The 21,427-nt window shown below is 42.6% G+C and overlaps 1 protein-coding gene across 1 annotated transcript; it reads right to left on the reverse strand.

The window, feature by feature from the left end:
* Positions 1 to 1,375: 1,375 nt before the first annotated feature.
* On the reverse strand, positions 1,376 to 18,971 carry xylt2 (xylosyltransferase II). Its single transcript, XM_074655199.1, has 12 exons — positions 18,897 to 18,971; positions 18,219 to 18,443; positions 11,395 to 11,938; positions 10,154 to 10,329; positions 8,414 to 8,616; positions 7,166 to 7,246; positions 6,855 to 7,071; positions 6,268 to 6,444; positions 5,883 to 6,139; positions 5,341 to 5,536; positions 4,634 to 4,967; positions 1,376 to 3,834 (listed from the first exon to the last, which is right to left on the reverse strand). The coding sequence occupies exons 2-12, from the start codon at positions 18,348 to 18,350 to the stop codon at positions 3,512 to 3,514; spliced, it is 2,640 nt and encodes an 879-aa protein (XP_074511300.1). The 5' UTR covers positions 18,351 to 18,443; positions 18,897 to 18,971; the 3' UTR covers positions 1,376 to 3,511.
* Positions 18,972 to 21,427: the final 2,456 nt, after the last annotated feature.

Below are 21,427 nucleotides of genomic sequence, written 5' to 3' on the forward strand. Positions count from 1 at the left end.
GCATTTTGAAATAAAAATGTCTAAAATTATATCCAATAAAACCGTTATAATAAAAATAATACATCATATTAATGAGTTGAGTTTTAATAATTTCATCAATTCAACAAATTGTGGGTTCATTTATAATTCTTTTCATAATATATTCATATGATTCATAATGTCTTTTTTAATTGATTCAACAGTGAACAATTTAGGGTTCCACAGATTACTGTAACTGGTATAGATATTATTCATTGTAGCTGGCGTGACATGGAGCACTAAATAATAAGAAAAATATTATTAAAACCACAGTATCCATACACACTTTTATTAAGTTTACTGTAACAGTTTTCCTGATGACCTTTTTAGGGAAATTAGCTGGCACTAGGTATTTCTTTATGTGCAGAGGGAGCACACTTAAATGGAGAATATTGTAGTAAAATTGCTAGAAAATCATTCATTTTCACTACAAGAACTAAGATCAGCTGTAATTCTGGTTAATTTGGCCTCTGTGACAATTTCAAACTTGACAAATTCTCATCATGTAGAAGTAATGAATGGATCACCTTATGCGTCAGGTCTTCATTATAGGGGAAGGGGCTGGATGTGGGAGTCTGTCCGTCCTCTGTGTCCGTGTCCACCGCAGATGACCCGTAAGCGCCGTCCGAGGAAACCAGCTTCACCTCCTCCTGCCTCGGCGTTTCACAGGCGTCATCCATCCCGTTTGATCTATAGCTTAAACGCATTATCTGGTCAAAAGCAGATGAGCTTCTGCAAATAAAGTAAACTTCCTCTCCTTCAGCTTTGTCCGTCGGTCATCACCTGCTGGTCTATATCCTGAACAAAGACGCAAACATGACTAAATATTTATATGAAAGCGTCACGGAGGTGTAGTTTACAGTATTTATGAAGTAAAAACCATGTCGGGCATTTCTACAAGGAAGCGTTCAGCACCCTGGAGAGCGCCTCTCCTTCTCAAACATGTCCTACCTCCTTTATCTTCTTTAAAGGATAAAACCTTGCAAGGAAAACAGGTAATTTAAGACAAAAAGAAAATGCTGGTTTAATGTAGTCCATCTGGAATATAAGAAACAAGAATTATTACTTAATGCCACTAGATTTGGTTAAAGAAGAGATACGTGGTAAGAGGATAAAACTAGAAAACTGCATCACTGTATTGAGTCATCAGTCAGGATGCCTATGAGCTTCCCTAGAGGCAAACCTTGACGGGCTGAAGTTGCCTCCTCAGATGAGAGCCATGAAGCTCAGGATGACTCACCGACCGGACTGCCGCTGGTTATCACAGCAGCACGCTCCTCAAGAGACCTCAATCCCCCACCCCCCAAAACACAAGATCTGCTTCAAACGTCACTGAACAGGCAAGACTGTCAAATACGACATTATTAGACAGCAGTTTTTAATAGTTTAACAGAGCACTGGAGATGAACGGACAACATACACACTTCCTCTCAAACAGCATAGAAAAATAACATCTGTTCCGACGCTTGCTCTCTCTCGTATCCATAAAACTGGGGCTTCACTGAAGCAACTGTACTGTGCAAGGTAAACAAGGTCACTTGAAAACTCATATTGTGGCCAACTATTATTGACGAACATTTAAAAATTATGTAAAAAAATGCAAACTAAGACACAGACATGGGGGCTCACTATCCTCTGAAAAGGCATTCATTGCACGTCTCTGGAAGTTATTATCCCGTAGTAAACAATTCATCTTTACGCGGAGTGAAGGCAGCTTAGATTCTCTTGATCACGCTAAAAATAAAAACACAAACATACGTACTGTTGAACATTTTTTGGTTGGTTGGACTTAAAAGAGTTGAATTGAAATGCATCGTAGGAAATGAAATGAGAGCAAACACCAACGATACCGCGTATACACTGATACACAGGAGGTATAACGTATTATGTCCCTCTGTTTCCACTCTTTATGCTAAGCTAAGTTAGCAGGCTACTGGCTGTAGCCTCGTTTTTACTTTTACAAAACGTATCAATCTTCTCATTTAACTCTGGACAAGAACGCAAACCAAACTATTTCTTTAAAGTTTTCTCCAATTTTTCTTCACCTTGCTAAGTTGGCTTTAGTTCAAAAGAATTCTGGAGCCAAAAAGCACACGATTTCTTTGAGGATTTCACCTCGACAGCTCATTCTTGACCTTTTAAAAGAACAGCTGACGAAACAATCAACTCAAAGGGATAGTTCGGGTGTTTTTGAAGTGGAATTGTATGAGGTACTTATCCACAGTCAAGTCATGCTCTCTCCAAAGCTAGCAGGCTTTCTTTTAGGTAGCTAAAATAAGTTTTTCTGCCGTCCCCGTCCACAGCACTGTATTGCTTTGCTACGGTGTCGGTGCTCCGGTCTGTTTCTCAATGCTAGGGGCGTGCCGACCGTCGTCTACTGTAGGTAATACACCTACTATGGATAAGTACCTCATACAACCCCACTTCAAAACACCCAAACTATCCCTTTAAGGGCTACTTGCTCACTAATGGTCTCCATCAGCAGGTGGAGTTTGTCATCAGAGAGCTGTAGCTGGACGTTTTGAGTTGAGATTGTTTTGTCCTGTATTTCAAGGGAGTTTTGAATGTACCCTGGCTAGACAGCTGCAGCCTTGATGCTGGAGCTGTCTAGGCACTTCCTCTGACCAGAAATAATGGCTTTTTTGCAACAATGGACATCAAAGATAACTTAACACTTTACGGACAGTTCAGGGGAACTAACGGACAAAACAAATACATCAAAAAAGTTTAAAAAAAATGAAATGTCACAGTAAACAGAACTAAAATTGAAATACTCCCTCTCTACACTCTGTTATCTCTTCCTCATTACAAGTCCAAGTATTTAGTGATGTGTCTGTGCAGGGGATTGGTGGTGCAGCTATTTTAAAATGAAAGTGATGTGACCTTATCCATGACTCTTTCACTTCTGCTGCTCAAACTGTAACCAAGTGACCTCTGTGTAACATTATAGTCTTACAGTAAAGTGCACTTCATCTGTCTGCTCCTTAGGCTTTATAATAATGCTTAAAAATAAGCACAATAACATGATTCAGAGGTTCCACTCTCCTGTGAAATGAAGAGGAGCCTGTTGTTGAGTTTTGACAACTGCTTCCCGAGTCTTTCAAAAGCAGAGGAAAACTGTGCGCAGGTTTGTTTTTGTTCTAAACTCCGACCCTGACTGGCAACCTGTGTGCCAGCATAATAACACAATACTGTCACAATCTGGCATCCGTGTAACCATCCAGCAAACAATGACACAAGTCTGTGCGCTTGCAAAACGTCTATGTGCAAATTTCCAGCAGTCACATCCTCCACTTTTAAGTCTGTATCACCGCTTCACTGAGAACGTCCCGACTCCTCCGTGCAGGAAGATGTCTTGTTGTTTATGTGCCCTTGAGCTCTGAGACAATATCCGGTTCACACAAGTTCTCATGGAGCTCTGCAGTGCACGTCCAGCTCTCTCTCAGTCTTCCTGTGTATGTGTTGAAGTCTACAGTCTACTCCTCTCTTGGGGCTACCTGATCCGCCCATCACTTTTGAGTGGGCCCAGATCAGACTTGGGGTCCGGGGACAGAGAGCTCCAGGAGGTCTTGGAGCAAGGTGCCACGGTTGGGCAGGAGGAAGTCTGTATGGCGCACAGGCCGCCTGTGACCCAGAAGGTCCCTATGCTGCTGTCCACCCACGCTTCGAGGGCCTGACCCACCAGCTGGGCTTTACGCTGGGCCTCCTGCATGGCCAACTCCTGGGGGGGCAGCTTCAGCACAGAGCTCAGCTGCTGGTAGCTCTGCTCCAGGTACAGGTTACCTGGAGGACCTGCATGGAGCCAGCTGTCCTCCTCTGGAGTGGACATTCATATTGGCAGACAAAGAGAAATTGAAAGGGGGAAATGAGTTTTTAAAACTTTCCAGAGGAGTTATCACATATTAAACTTTAAAAGGTGTTTGCACACTAAATCCTTATTTTTCGTATGCTTTTTTGTTTTTTATCCCTCATCCAATAAAAAAACAACAAGCCTTGCACACTGAGTCTGATGCGTTTTATTATTCTATTCGTTGCAAAAATTCGCAATACGAGACAAAACTGACTTAATTACGTGGGTGCAATGGATAGCACTAGTCCCAAACGGGGCTAATGAATGAATGACATTAGCAGAGAGCTATCAGTTTAGCTGCCAATAGAACACAATCACTACTGTCTGATCTTTCCTACATCTTTTGTTTTGCTACCATCCCTGATTCCAAGCTGTTCTGCAATCAATCTGTCTTTAAATTCTGCATCTCTGCATTCTTTTATTTCTTTATCGTAAAGTGCTTTGTGCTGGGAGACGAAGACAAATATACTCTTTGGATAAAGTGAATGTTTATCATGTATCCAAATACTACAGTGTGCAGCTGTTTCTAAAATTGAAACTATATATTTGTGACCCATTTTTCAAGATTTACATCTTCGGTAGGAATACATGGGGTTGGGGCTGAGTGCCACGGACAGAGTTGGGATGTCGGCAAGTATTAAGAGACAGACTAACGCATTGTTGGTTTTGGTATTTCATGGGAATTGTGGACAATAAGACAAATATGGCAGCTTTATCTTTTTAACTGACATAATGACAATCAAATGCTCTGAATCCACGTCTCACCTTTGCGTAGCGGCTCCTTATCTTTGAAGGTTAAGGGCATGACGAGGAAGCGAACTTCCGCCACGCGCTCCCACTGTTTTAACACCCGTACCGTCCAGGTGCCGGGCCGCAGGGGGCGCTGCAGTGGCGGTTTGTACTGGGTGTACTCTGCATCCACATCCACGGTGATGTCATAAGACGCTGCCACAGACAGAGCCGGGTCGATCCACACAATAGTGGCTGTGAGGTTGGGACCGCGCGCCCACTTCTGGACCGCCAGTGGTTCGTTCAAAGGGCCGATCACGCCGCCGAAGTTACGGAAGATTCTTTCTTTAGGATCCCACTCTGTGCCGATCTGCCGGGGAGAAAGACAAAAGGAATCACAGTCTGTAGAGTCCTGAAATAACAAAAGGTTATGTGACACAATACAGCAAAACAATGCCTCCTACGTCTTTGACTTTCATATTTTATTTGAGGACGAGGAGAGAGAATAGTTAGCACTCTCTGCTCTAGCTTTCCTCCCAAAATTAACATATTTTTTAAACTAATTAGTTCAGTTTCGGTCAGATCAAGCCCTGATAAAACCTCTCCAATTTTTTCATATCAGGAAGAAAATCTTCCTGTAAAGCAGTTTTCTTTAGATACCTTGATATTAAAAGTTTGCACAGGGCAGAATCTTCAATGATGATGAGAAATCCTCATCATCTTCAGACAAGAAGTACACTTACTTCCAGATTCTTGAGCCTTTCAAACTCCTTAAGGTTCGTCTCGAGGACAAGCGTGGCTTGGGGCACTGCCCACATCTCCAGTGTCTCCCTGACCTTTGAACCCACAGCCTGGGCTTCCTGACGTATCAGATATCCCTGGAAACGATCGTCATAAAAGTACACGTGTACTGATAGAGGGTGGCCAACTGGTTCCAACCTGCAGTGAGTGGAAAACAATATAATCACACATAAGAGATTATTGTATTCTGCAAAGAAATAAACCTGTCCCTCTTAGATGACTAATCGTCCGTTTTGGTCTTAGTCGACTAAGATTTCTTTAGTAGATTAGTAATTTTAAATGCTTTTTTCTGTTAAACACAAGATTTAAAGTGGTGCATTTGTGTGATTCTTTCTGATTTGACGATTAAATCAACCAATTAATTAGTTGACAAACTCGTATGAGTGTTAGTCGACTAGGAATTTCTTTGGGCGAGGACAGCCCTACCTGTTTTATAATTTACAAATCTCCAAATAAAAAAAAAAAGTAAACAGTGTCTACGGACCTGCAGGCCTCCACGTTGCTCTGAGTGGTCGCCAGATTCTTTAGGCTGATACGAAAGAAAGCGGTGTAAGCAGTGAGCGCCGCGTCGCTGAGTGAGCCCACTCCATCCAACTGATCAAACAGGCTCTCCCAGTACGCCTTGATGGCAACGGTGCCCGGAGCGTACTGGCCGTACAGGTGAGTGTCCAGGATGTCTATGGCCTCCTGGTTCACAGTTGACTCAAACTTGCGGGCAAAGAATGTCGGACGGGTCAATTGCTGCGGAAAAAAAAATGAAGAAAAACAGAAATAAGCCTTTGAGACGCTGAACCGAACTGGTGCTAATGACACACGAGGGGATTGGGAAACTACAAGCTAGACTGTTGTTCTTCAGCTGGCCCACTCACTTGGATCCGGATGAGGTCTTGCGGTTTGAAATCATTGGGAGAGCAGCCACACCAGTCGACAATGTGCTTGTACTGGCATTTACAGCCCAGCTTACGGTTCCAGTTGGTGACGCGCAGGTTGTTGTCCACCAGGGTGTCGCACATGTGACTGTTCCCGAGCACCGTGTGGAAGAAGGACTGGGAAGAAGCAGAAGAGTAAACACATCATTTCTGCTGTGCTGCACAATACAACAAAAGCCTGTGTTGTTGTGTGAGAGTGAAGATACTGTAAACCGTCAAAGACAAACAGTTTATATCCTCTGGCTCTAAATTGCAAAAGGTCACGCCTCTATAGCCCCAAACAACAGCGAACAAACCGCCGCACCTCCTCTGAGACATTAAAGCACACAGTCAGATAAACTCAAGTGAACCCTTCTCTAGTCTGGCACCTCTGCTGCACGCTGCGCCTGAAAGCTTAAAGTATTACATTATCTCTGCTGCTAGGCTCTTCTGACTTGGCAGGGGAGGACGGGCCTGAGACAGACTTGTATATCAACCTGTCTGTCTCAACTACGGGAGATAAACAGACCACCTAAGGCTTACTTTACCTCAGCGGGGAGCAGGGCGTAGGAATAGAACTGCTTCAGCCCCGACACCAGGTCATCCTGGGAGTTGATGACGTACTCCACGAAGCGGCGGGTGAGCGCAAACCAATCGGAGCCACCTGAGACCTCCAGGCCTTCCGGGATGCTGCGTTCGCCGAGACGCCACATGTGGTTGTCGCACTCGTGGAAGAGACGATCGAGGCCCTGCTTCTTAATAAACCTTCAACAACAAAGAGACCACGGTTTAAATCGATGTGTGTGGGAGAGACATTGTGGTGCAGCATTCAGCAAAAACACCAAGCGAATGTACTCACCGGGCATTTTCTCTCCCATGGGACTTGAGGAAGTTCTTGTCTCTTTGCTGCGACAGGAACGCCACTAGTTCATCATTGGTCCTGCAGGAAGAGGTCAAAAAAGAAGAGAGATTTCTAGAAGATTCTTTGGAAAATAAAAGGCTGGCTCGAGTATGATGCTGTCTGATAACATCCATGAGTGAAACTTGGACAGGATTTGGTTGACATAGGGTTGTCTGTGTGCATCCAACCAATCAAAACAGCCCAGGAAATGCAGCAAAAAACAATCAGCAAGAAAGACGACTACTTACTGCCATCTCTGTGAATCAGTGAATAAAACAATCCATTTAATGCTGCTACAACCAGACTACTCTTTTCATCTGGCAAATGCTATGGCTGCTACTAACTTTGCAGTAACTGTTGGTCAGGAAAGGAAAGGAATCAGATCTCCACGCAGTATTGAAAGATTAAGCCGCCAATGAAAAAGGCAATCAACGCAAACTGGAAAAGATGTCAAGACAAGCTCTGATGCACAACACCGGATGAACTGTATATAACACTTGAATGGAGTTGGGGCTATAGTGATGTCACGGTAAGGCCATTTTTCCACCGGTTAATTATCTTGTGACAATACTGGTGTTACCGATTACACCGGACATTTTACAAGAAAAGACGGCGCTTAATATATGTAGAGCGCTTACTTTGATCTTTACCGTCGGATGGCTGTGTGTCTGGCCTCTCCGGTCCAGCTTTCACTGCAAGGCTGCAGGTTTCCACCTGGAGCCGCTGCGATTGCCTCATTAACATCATGGTTCCCTTAGAGCATTGGGTTTAAATTCGAAACATTGCCAAATAGGCGCTTTTGCTTTTGGCTTCGCCACCAAATCCTCCGCCATTGTCTTTGCTTGTCAACTCTCTCTTGTCCTGTGTGTGTGAAATCTGACTCCTGCTACTATGAGCTGAGACTCCGTACAGAGCAGACACTTTCACTCTCAGTTTGTAGTGTCCGTCGTCCAACTATGTATTGATAACACGCCACTGACTCGCCAAAATGAACTAAATGGGTTTTATTTCTATAAAAAAAAAGCAATCGATGTATGCCCGACCACCTTGTAACACCGGTAACACTGGCAACCGCGGCATGCCTATTTGGGGTCCACCATAACCATAATAAAGGTTAAATGCACCGAGTTCAGAGCTACACAGGGATATGTGAGAATACTGCTGTGGTCTAAGGAAGTTGCGTAACAATAACGTTACTCTGGTTACCTGGTGGGGAAATCTGTAGCGCTGAGATTGACGAAAAAATCCCACTTCCAGTCCAGCATGGAGAGCAGGTCCTGCATGCTGCGAAGGTAGGCCTTCAGCAGGCTGGCGCCGCCCCAGATGGTGACCATCCGCCAGGGTGTGGCTCGTATGTTCGGGTACTGCTGGGCTATCTCCAGCACCTCCCGATGCATGTAGCCGGACCGCTGGAGAGTTTCAAAGCACAAAAAGGTCAAACAGTTAGATGAGTGAAAGGTGAGCGAGTTTCTGCATCGCAAACGTTAATCCAGTTCCCACAGATCTGCAGCTGCCACTGTGCCAAGACAACCACACAAAGCTGGCCTGTGTTGAAAGAGAATCTGATCCGAGCAGAACAACAGGGGGTCAACATGATGATGGAAAGAGAAAATTAAAATGAGCTATTTTTGCCGTGTAGCAAATTCCCTTCTCAAAGTGGCAATAGGTGACAGCAACTGAGCTTAAAGGATACTAAAAAAAAACGTCGAGCAGGGATTAAACTTTAGGAGGGAATAAAGGACGAGATGGAGGAAGTCAAAGAGCCAAGCAGCTGTCGAGCTTTATGCAGAGAGTAGTGAGAGATATAGCTACAAGTCTGAAGATTGCAGGAAGCCAAAATCTGCAGGTTCAAAAGACCTTTTTTATTTCCCTTTAATTAGATTAATCATCAACTCATTACCAAGCAGCCCGTTTCCAAATGAACACGGCTAATAAAAGCTCCTGAAGCGATAAATGGGCAGTTTAACAGGCAAAAAGACACTTTGTTCAGGGACGTGAAGTCCAATTGTTTTGTTTAGTGAAGCATGAACGGTGTGCTACTGACTCTGTCCTGTGTTAAATAAAGAGTGGACATGTTGTGGACAGGTCTTAAATTTGTCTTCAGACATTGCAATAAATCTGTGGGCGTCCTGGTTGTGTTCATAACGGAGACAACGGCACCAGAATGACGGTCCTAAACCCAGTCTTCACTTGTTTGAGTGTTGGAGTGCAGAGGAGCTGGTAGACTGACTCCACTACAATCTGACCTGTTTTACAGCCTCATCTCTCAAACAGGCTTTTGCCTCGGAGATAAATGAGGTTAGGTTGGGCGGTGTGTCTGAGATGGTGTCTGTGGTGTGTCTGTCCAACTGACTGCCTATTCATCACTGCCTCTCCGCCGTCCCCTTGGCAGCAGAACAGAGCGACTCCCCGGGACTCGACAACCTTTCCGGCTACACAGGTGCACTGTCGACAGGCACCTGTTTCTCTGCTGTCTTCGCTGAACACACCTGAGGTCTCTGCCTCAGTATCGCCAGTAAACCTTGCATTTGTCTTTTTGCCTTCAGGCTGCACATGATAGCAGACTTTTCCTCCGCTAAATCCAGCCCCTAAGAATAACCACACTTTACTCTATCCAGGCTAATCCCCTTTACCACACTGCGAGACCCACGGGATATATTTAACCTTCATAATGCAACGACACCTAACCGGTAAAAGCATTTGTGAGCTCAGTGTGGCGAGCAACAAGCAGGGTGCCAAATACACTCATCAGTGTTCAACATAAATAAACAACACTGTGTAGGCTAGTGTCACCAGCAGAGCCTTTTCCAGCTTGAAGAATGAATTGTCTCTTATTTATTTCTATCATGCAGCGTCCGTGTGCAAGCAAGGGCAATTGTGATGCCATGTACATATCACGCAGATTATATGGTAGTCAAGGCACTGTGATATCCTTCTGGGGCTTACCTTGTCCACGTGGATGTAGTAGTAGTGGTCTTGGTGATATATGGCTTTGATGAGGCGCTTGAGCTGCCGTACAGCGCGGCCATGGACCATCAGAACGAAAGCCACTCTGACGGGGTTTTCCACTTTGGACAGGCTATTGTCCAGCTCGCCGACGGCCTGGACCTGGTTTGATACACCTGGTCAAAGAGGACGGAGACATAGAAGGACTGACTCAGTAAAGTCTGGAGAGTTTCAAAAGAATAATATCTTGTAGGCTGGGTGTTGAGAAAGACACTGTTAATTGGATAAACATGTATTTTAATAGGTTACATAATAGGTTCATGTGTGAAATGTATAAGCTTGTTTTTCATTTTTCCCCCCAACAAAGCTTCCCACACATGTGATCGCCGCCAACTGTGTTCACTGGAACAAACCAGAGGCGTGGGTTGAGTGTTTTGCCCCAGTGCAACCACTACATTACACTACAGTCTTGTAGTACAGATATACACATGTATATAAAATCAGAGATGTGTGCGACTTGATTGGCTGCCTATGACATCAAACCCTTACTTGGTGTGCAAGCGAAGCGGTGGGCGATATACACAACATTAATGTGGAGGAAATCTAATTATTATTTACACTATTTATACTATTATTATTATTATTATTATCATAATTATTAATCATTTTATTTTTATTTAGTTCTTTATTATTATTTATTTATTTTCAATTAATGTTTTGTTTTAAATGATGCAAAAAAAAGTTAATTTCCAATGTATATCTTTAGAACCAATAAAAGTATATCTGAAAATATATATATATTAATGTGGAAATATTAATGTGGAAAGACGCATATATTTGTATTCATCCCAGTGGGTCAAATGTTTTTTTGTAATTTACTGTAACAAATCCTATTGACTGAAGTCAATGACGTATGTAAACCACATTATCTCCATAAAAATGAAAATTTTAAGTATGATTATATTCAATTATTACCCAGTCTTAGGGTTTTCAAAAAATAGAGTAGCTATTTTTTAATTTATAAAAAACATTGGCAGAGACACATATGTTGACGTTTCTGGGCTTCCTTTAGATACGACAAAAGGATTGAGAAAACAAACCCCACCACAAAGTTCATGGGATATTCAAGAAAAAATTTGGTGAAGAGAAATGTTTTGATTGAAAATCTTTCAGTGGGTGAAAATTAGACAAATAAATGATCATTGAGTAGATAATCATGCTATCTGTGCATGAGTTCTCACCGAGCTGCGGGCAGAACTGAGGAAGTGTGTCTGGCATGAGCTTCCCGGCCTGATGCTGACACACCATGTTGGCGATCTCCTGTCGGCACTGCTGCGACCCGGCGCGATGAAGGGCGGACAGCGCGTCCTTACCTATGATGTCACATTTAGGCACAAAGTCACTGCTGGGGGCTTGGTGCGCCCCGTCCACGCTGCCCGGCTCCCCCAGTATGGCAGCGGCGGGTAACCTGGCCGCCCCGTCAGCTCCACCCCGGGTATCGCTGAAGTTGCGGCTGCTGGACGGGTCGTGGAGGACCAAGCCGTCCAATCCAGCTCCCGTCATCCCCCGCTCCTGGGGGGACTTCAGCCTGACGCTGGGCTTTTCTCCTTTGCGGCTGGTCCCTCTCCTCAGCGCGCTGGCTGCTGTGCCCCCCGTCCTCTCCGACCTGCCGCTCCATCTGCCTCTGTTCCTCCCCGACAAGGAGTTTTGTTTCTCCCAAAGTGCGGCGTCCCTTTTGGGATCCTGGCTGTTGTGGTCAGGCAGCTTAGACCGTCGTGTTTTTCTCTGAGGAGAGAGAGGAGAGAAGAAGAAAGCAGGACAGAGAGAGAGAGAGGGACACAGAATAAAAAGGCATTTAAATCCAGATTCATTGCTTAGGAGGAAGCATTGATTCACAGTCCAGGAATGACATAAGGTAAACTAAGACCACCACTAAGACAACAGCTGAAAGAGCCCCAGAGGAAAGGATGTGTTTACTTGTTGTTGTTTTTTTCCTCATTTCTCTGATCTGGTTTATTTTTAGCTGAGCCTCTGCCTTTTTATGGAGCTAATCTGCAAAAAGCACAGTTCTGGGTAGCCACACACACACACTCGAAGACACATAATGAATTCAGTGATTCACTGTAGAGACCTCAACCAACCTCTGTCTGCACCCTCTGGCAAAAAATGCAGGAAGAATGCATACAAATGTGTGTCACGTGTTCACACACACACACACACAGACACCGAAACTGAGTATGAAACCTCAGACGTTAAGGAGGTTATACAGAGAATCCTTATCAGACATCTACTGTGTGTGTGTGTGTGCCTGTGAATGTGTGTGTGTGTGTGATTGTGTGTTTGGAGGGGGGGGGGGGGTTGAATATGTTTTTACTGCATGTATATGCATGTTTGTGCCAAAAAATGTGAAAAATGTTCTTATAATGTTAGTTTATAAGTTAAACAATTAGTTGCACAGCTGCAGGCTATTGGCCCAGCTTTGTATGATCATTTTTCCTTCATATGATTAATACATCTTCAACATCAAAGCATTTTAAATCATGACTTCATGATTTGTGCATGACATTTGCATCTCAAATCATCCTCTGAGACTTTATAGACTCCCTAAAATGTCAAAGAGATTAATCCTCTTACAGTATATCTGCTTTAAAGTCATAAAAATGTCTCATAACTGGAATCTTTTGCTGTAATATTCCTAAAGGAGATATGAAAGGGATAGTTTGGTTTTTTTTAAGTGGGGTTGTATGAGGTACTTATCCGTAGTCAGTGTATTACATACAGTAGATGCCCTTTCCGACGGAAAAGTGAACTGAAAGTGAAAAAATGTCTCAGAGGACAAAAACAGTATAAATACGTTTCACGTTCAGTTCAGTTCGCTGTCTGAAAATATTCTAAATATAGCATACTCTTAAACAGATATACATTTTTTTAGGTGAGCCTTTATTTTAGGTGGCTAAAATACAATTTGCTGCCGTCCACAGCACTGTATTGCTTTGCTACAGTGTGGGTACTCAGGTCTGTTTCTCCAAACTTGGGGCACGCCGACTGTCATCTACTGTAGGTAATACACCAACTATGGATAAGTACCTCATACAACCCCACTTTAAAACACCCTAACTATCCCTTTAAGTCCAGAAAGCATTTGTCATTTAGATGTGGTTGAGTGAAAATCAGCAATATAAGGGAAAGATCAGCTCCAAGGGATGTGTTGAGATGTGTGTTCCTCCAATAGAAAAATTTAGTTAATATAATTAAAAGCTAGAGAGTTCATCTTTAGTCAATATTTCAGTTTAATGTCAGGGTTTTTGTGCACAAAGGTACTGAGGTACTGTAATGATGTGAGGACCTAGTGTCGGATACACCGCAACCATCATTAATCTTCTGTTTCTTCCTACAGTTTCAATGCCCAAGGCTTAGGCGTATAATATAATTTTAATGCACGAGTATTGAGAGAATCAGTCTTACTGGAGCACAAATCACACCTACAAAAATGGACGGATAAAAAAAAAAACAGGACGTAAGCCATTTTTAAATCTTTCAGCCAAACAGCATCACAGCTTTGGCACACTAGATTACTGGATCACACAAAAGGCCCTTCAAAATGTGCACTTGGAGAAGAAGAAGAAGAACAGTGAGTGGGCTGCCTCTGTCAGACGATATGGCAGAACGCGGGCTCGCTCGCCTCACGCCGCTGGCACGCCGACAGCCCAGAGACGGTGGGAACAGGATAGTGGGACTGCTGGTGCTGCGTGGTTAGGACAAGGAGCCAGATAATACAGTGCCAATAAACCAGCTGCCAACCAACACAGCACAGTCTGCTGATGATGGCCAACTGCACTCTCAAACCCATTACAGTAAGAGGCATTGTGGAGCCCAGTTACATACCAGAGTCATTGCAGTGCGAGCCTCTTTCAGTGAGTTTACATGGACTTGAGTAACCTGGCTATTGTCAGCTTTCGGCAGAAACCTGATGTCCTAAATGTCACCTAAACAAGAAACCTGTGTTCCTGAAGACACCCGGTAAATACAGCTAGATGTATGCTAAAGAAACCCAATAATTATGATAAAGACTTTTGTTCTCAACTTCAAAATCCTGAAGAATATTTTACATTTTCAGTGGTGGTATCTTTCTATGGTGGCTCATAGCTGCTAAATTAATAAAAACACAACTGTGAACATCTTTCGCCAGCTAACGCTGATAAAGACACTACTTTACTTTTTCAAGAGTAAATGTTCTCACACAGAAGACAAGCATGCAGCAGGGGCTAATGTTTCAATTTTCCTTATCACTCGTTTTCACAGCTTTTAATTAACACCATCATGTCAAAAAATGTATTGATTCAAAGGCAAGCGAGGCGGCCTCTTTACTTTCCAATTAAAATGGAGTGAAAGCGTATCAGCGTCACCATCTGCTGAAGCGGGGAGCAGCAGCGAGCGCTCGTTTCTGCAGGAGAGCACGGGCAAGCAGAGGGTGACACAGATATGACAGAGTCTTCTTCTTCAGTCCTGGACAAGGGCTTTAAATATAAACGCACGTGGCTGTGTTCACGCATGCATGGCGAGCCACCGATTAGAGCAGATGCAAGTTAACACAGAGACCGCAGAGCGTGGAGGAATCCAGCCACTCGCTCATGTTGCCCTCTTGAGCGGTGAAGTGATGATTAATATGCACTCTCAAAGCCTGATATTTGATTCTGCATCTGTGAGTGAAACACGTCAGGACTCCACGCTCGCTGACGTTTGCATAGGTGTCTGCCAACATAGTTGCATGTCAGGCTGACATTTGCACCGAGCGGCAGTGTCACATTACTGAAGCCAGAGTTCACGAGGTATGAATGAGACCTGTTTTCAACTTTAAATCATTATTTTTCAGTTTGCCCTGAGGCACTGGACAGCAAATACTATGTGTAGTCGTGTTGAGATTTTAGAGGTGTACGTATGCTCCTTTACATACAGACAGTTCTAGATGAGCTTAACCACAGACACCCTACAGACACTTCTCTGGATCTTTGCTGAAGCATGTTTAAGCCTGAATGCACCTGATGAGCTAGCAGAAAGCCCAGAGGCTCATAATGCAAACACAGGGGATTGAAGTCCAAAGGAACATTGCGTGTTCAATATGAGGAACGACATTTCACACTTCTCGTTTTGTCACAATGTCACATTTAAGTGTGTCAAAACTAAGGAAATGGATTACTTCATCTAGGCTGGTGTAACATATTAAATGAATGGCAGAAAACCAGACACTTACTAGGGGTGTGAAAAAAATTGATTCACTTATGTGTCGCAATTCTTTTTTTTTCCGATTTTGAAATTGATTTTTTAATGCCGGAATCAATATATTTGCTTCATTTGAGTCTATGTGGAGGTAGAAAGAAGTTACCGCTGTTATTGTTGTAGTCTGAGTAACGTGACGTCATATAATAATAATAACCAAAAACAAAACAAAGCAAACCGCAGCCGAGGGTCCGCCTGGATACGACCTGCACCCTCACATATTAAATCCAGCCTGGTAAACACTACACATCAAGTAAAGTATGGAAACACTTTGGGTTTCACACATTGCCAGGAAAAGCAGAGCTAGACATCACGGCTAAACTTGCATGCAAATCTGTCAAGGACAGGAAACGTTATCGTATTGCGGTAACGTGCGGTCAAGCCAGCCGTCACTCGCATCTCTGAGTTCAAATCAGCCGACGCTACAACTGTAGAGCACCCATATACTGACATTTATGTTAAATGCATTCAAACGGCCCCGATGGAGCTGACCATGGATGTATAAAGAGAACGGAGATGACGGGAGAGCTAGCGACGGACCTGGCAAAGTTAGCTGAAGTCTACACGTGTGACTACATCCGGTTTTCTAAATAAGGTGTTAATAAAGGGAACTGTATATACAAAATACATCTATGGAAATAAGATTGATCGGATTATATTCACCAGTAGTTTAAAACATTGCATGTCCCTTATAAATTAATAAGAAAATAACCACTAATTTGTGAGGGAAATGTCTTTATTCTTTGATTTTTGGGTTGCTGGAGTTGTTTTTATAAATAATGCCTGACAGTGACTGATATATTTGACTTCAGGACATCTCTGACTACATACATGTTGAAAATCTAATATTTTTACTGTATTCATTTAGATATTTTCCAAAGTAAAAGTCCCTAGAGGTGTATGATTCAACTTTTTCCCATGGTCTAGTGTTAAAAAAGTCGCAATAAATTGTAACATCGAATTACAATACTTGGCAGCCAAACAATACTGGCACCCAAGTATCGTGATAGTATCGAATCAGGAGATAGGTGTGTCGTCCCAGCCCTAGCACTTACTGAGAATTAGCTTTGTGTTTACTGTTTAGCTCATAAGTAAATTGGTCCACATCATTGTCTTTGAGGGCAAAGGGCAATGACAACAGGAAGATTCCCTCTATGGGTCAAACTTCTTCCCTCCACTGAAGCCATTGCATTTCATCTGCTGCCTGCTTCACCCTCCAGGCACAGATCTGCAATCTATCCATGTTGGGAGGAATATTATACGCACACTGATTCCACTGCTTGTCATATCATGATAAGGAGACAGCACGACTCCCAAACTCAGGTGTCAGCCTTGCATTCCTGCTACCCTCAGGATCTGTGTGCCTTAAAAAAAAAAAGATTCCAGTATGCACACATAGTCCTCCACGGGTCACACATCTGTTAACATACTCCCTTTACCTTATTTAGAGGGAGAACAAGAACAGGCACTGCCTCAGGGTAGTGCGCTTCCAGGTGTGCAAGAGAGACCCAGAGATGTGCTTCTCACGGTGGACTAAATGAGTTGTTTCAGTGGTATGTAGTGGAGGCAGCTCTCTCTGCTGCTGCTGCTAAACTTTAGCCTTCATCCCTGGGATATGCTCCCTCTCTGTGGGTGTTTTGGTATGAGTCAAAGCTTAGTGAAGGTCACAGAGACGGAACAGCCCCCACAGAGAAACGCCTCTGGTGGATATGAATACAAACAGTATAACAGATGCTGAATGGGAGCAGCTAAATGACGCTCATATCGATGAACTGTTTATGATTAAATGAATCATAACGGGAGTGCTTTCACATGTTCCCATAAAGTTGCATCACTTCATAGACCTCCTCTCTTTACTCTTTCAGATGTGTAACGTTAGTACTAGTTTGTCTGCCACATTTCAGAGTGACTCTAAATTAAATGTAACGTTAATGACAGTGTGAAGACGACTTCTTCTGCAGAGGGTCATAGACACGGCCCAGAGGATTATTGGCTGCCCTCTGCCCTTCCTGGAAGAGATCTCCAGCTCCTGCTGCCTCAGTAGGTCCACAACTATTACTACTACTACACAAACAATACATCTGTGCAATAGTAATACACTGAATGTGAAATACATGTGTCTGTGCAATATATCCTTGATGCAATGTACACCTCAAGTACAACTACCTTTGTTTACATTTTATTTATTACATCTACCCTTCCTATTTTACAAGTGCAATTACCTCTGTTTACATTACATCTATTTTTATATTTTATACTTTATACCTCTAGTGTAACACTTCTGTTTGTATTTATTTATTACATCTACTTTACCTGTTTTATTTGCTTTATAACTGTGTGTGTTTTACCTGTTATATGTTTTATCTGCCTCGTTTAGTCTTGTCAAGTATTTGTTTTAAAGCACTGACCAGAAGTGGCAACTGTGAATCTCGTATTTAATACAATGACAATAAAGCTTACTATTCTATTCTTAAACAAGTTAACAACCGTTTAACGAGTGCTATGAATACCGGTAATGTCATAGTTGTGAACATGTAGTATTGTACTGTACTAGTCTGGTTGCCGTGGCGGGTGACAGACAGACAGACAGACAAGACAAGACAAGACAGGGCTGGTCCGGTTGTTACTGACGCTGTTCCTCCAACTGCTAACTGAGCTAGCATCAGCTATCGCTACTGATTCATAACACACAGGGAGCTAATGCTAACGCTAAGCGCTAAGTTAGCGGATAGCTCCTCAATTAAACCCAACCGGATCACATATTAACCGTAGGGACTGAGTGTCTCACCTCTGCGTCGCCCTCCTCCAGACTCCTCAGACTCCATACCACCAGCCCCTGGACCAGGAGGATGGTTAACGCGGCGGCTATCGCTAGTTTGTACCGTCGGAGCAGCTTCTGCACTCGGTCGCTGGCCACCATCTTTACGACTACCAGTCGAGTCGACGAGGGGCGCGTGCACGGCGCATTCTGGACTGCGCGCGCTCGCGGTGGCGCTCAGCCTTCCTCAGGTTGCTGCAAAGTTTAGTCCCCCAAAACTTTAAACACTGGATCACGATGTTTCTACTGTGTATTTTTGTTCAAAACAACAATATAAAAATAAAAATATGTCATTTTTGTTGCTCCTTTTGCTTAGGTTTAATTGTTGTTTGTAGAATTGTTCTATGGCAGGGCCAGGTGTAAAGTCCTTCAAGCGGTCACCTTATACTTTGTTACACTAACAATGTATACATTTTAGGACTGTCAATCGATTAAAATATTGAATTGCATGATGGTCCATAGTTAATCACGATTAATCGCAAATTAAAGCTGAAGTAGGTGAGATTGGAGCAAATATGATTAAAAAAAGTTATTTTTATAAAACGGTCGCTATATCGTGACAGTAGTACATGAAACAGGTAACCTGACAAAATCATGTGCCTCTGTGTCTTCCGGTGCTCCTAACGGCATCTGCAAGATTTCACTTACCGGAGGTAAACAAGCAGTAAGAGCTGATCTGAGGTCTGCTGTCCAGCTGCCCTCTATGAGAGCCGGCTGTCAATCACTCGCGAACTCTGACCGGCAGCACTGATCGAATATGAATCAATATTATGTTACGTTAATGCTTATTTCTCGCCTCAAATATTTTCAGAATCATCTTGTAGTGCATGGTTTAGCTGTAAAATTAGAAAGTTTGTGACGCCGCCGCCATTGTAAAATCTGGTGAAGGAACGCCAAGTTCCGGTCACATGACCGGAGCACAGCCAATAGGAACGCTCTCTCTCTCTGAAATGACCTGTGATTGGTCAAAGTCTCGCGTCACGGGCTAGATTTTTTAAAGCCTGAAAACAGAGCCATGAGGAGGAGCAGAAGTCTAGTTATCTCTCAGAACACTTGAATTACAATATGCTGAAAGGTTATTATGGAATTTTTGCCCGATGATGCCAAAAATATACTGCCTACTGCCACTTTAATCACACATTTTTTATCTGTTAAATATGTACCTTAAAGGGAGATTTGTCAAGTATTTAATACTCTTATCAACATGGGAGTGGGCAAATATGCTCCTTTATGCAAATGTATGTATATATTCATTATTGGAAATCAATTACCAACACAAAACAATGACAAATATTGTCCAGAAACCCTCACAGGTACTGCATTTCGCGTAAAACATATGCTCAAATCATAACATGGCAAACTGCAGCCCAACAGGCATCAACAGCTGTCAGTGTGTCAGTGTGCTGACTTGACTATGACTTGCCCCAAACTGCATGTGATTATCATAAAGTGGGCATGTCTGTAAAGGGGAGACTCGTGGGTACCCATAGAACCCATTTACATTCACATCTTGAGGTCAGAGGTCAAGGGACCCCTTTGAAAATGGACATGCCAGTTTTTCCTCGCCTAAATGAAGCGCAAGATTGGAGCGTTATTCAGCCTCCTTTGCAGGCAAGCTACTATGACATACCAATGTATTTTTTAGGTTTTCTAGTTTCATATGATATCAGGATCTTCACTCTAGTTTTAAAACTGAGCCAGCTACGACCTAAAAATTGCAAGTTGCGTTAATGCGTGAAAGGAATTAGTGGCACTTGTGGCAAACTCATATATTCCCTTAGTCTACATCGTCTCTTAAATGCAGTCTTTTTTAATCTTATAGGTTTATAGGATGCACTATGTGACCATACCTCTAACCCTCGTAGGCCTAATAATTTTGTTTGAGTACAGCTTTATTATCAGACACAATTTGTAGTTGACTTCCTTCTCCCTGCTGCCTTCTTTGGTCCATAATATAATATATTGATCCAATTCAGAAAGCCTGGATCAAAGCCAAATATGCGGAGAACACACTTAAGAGATCCATTCCACTCTGTCAAATGGGTTTCTCTGCATTCAAAGCACAGGCTGCATATAGTTAGATGAGGTACATCAGATCAATTCCTCTCCTTAATGAGTCCAGCCTGGTCACCATGAATAGACCAATATATCTAATAATATATTTGTAATCCACATTACTCAAACGTATTGGTAGGGCTGGGCAATATGGCCAAAATCTTACATCCCGATAGAGGTCATTTCATACCTCAACGTATCACGATATGGCATGTTTTCTGGTGAATCAATAAATAAATAGTCTATATGAAATAACCACATGGTTTTGTATACTCCTGTGTGAAATACATACTTGACAAATGAAAAGTACTGAGTATTTTTATCATTTAAATAAGAACTTAAGTGCAAAATGAGCAGATTTCCTGAGTATTTTTATGTGCTTGTTATTATCATTTTAGATGATGTGTATTACGATATCTTGATATATGTTTTCATCACGATATGATTCCATTGAAACAAGATGCATTTTCCTATTGAATTATTGCCCAGCCGTATTCGTATTGGTTTATAAACTCGATCTGCAGGCCTATTTATTTCAAAATATTTTTTTCATTATCAGTATCATCATTTTTAGTATCAGTGCTTCATGAATTTGGCAGGTTCTTAAGAGTTGATCAACTTTTAGTGTCTACATGTAAGATCAAGGTAATGGCTAGGGATGCACCAATCCGACATTTTCAGTCGCGATACCGATAGCGATACCTGGGCTTTGGGTATCGGCCGATACCAAGTATCGATCCGATACCAGTGTTAAATTAATAAGCTGTATGCCTCGCTGTGTGGAAGTGACTGGGATCATTCTTTGATGTGTAAGGCAAAATCAGGCTTGGCTTAAACATTGCTTTCCTAACTTTGTAAAACAAATTCTGACCAATAAATACTATAATAATAATAAACCTTACACTAGCAACTTGGTAAAACAAATCTTAAAAATTGATAGGAATTATAATTCAGGTGTAAACCTTTTTATTGCAGCAACGAATTGGTCAAAAATGAAACAGAAATCCAAATTACAGTACATAATGTATATAGTATAAAAAATAGAATTGAATTGAATAGATCGGCTCCATTCTCACCGATATGCGATCCAGCTATTTGAATCAGTATAGGTCCGATATCCGATG

The sequence above is a fragment of the Sebastes fasciatus genome, chromosome 13 (genome assembly GCF_043250625.1).
Source record: "Sebastes fasciatus isolate fSebFas1 chromosome 13, fSebFas1.pri, whole genome shotgun sequence".
Taxonomy (NCBI): Eukaryota; Metazoa; Chordata; class Actinopteri; order Perciformes; family Sebastidae; genus Sebastes; species Sebastes fasciatus.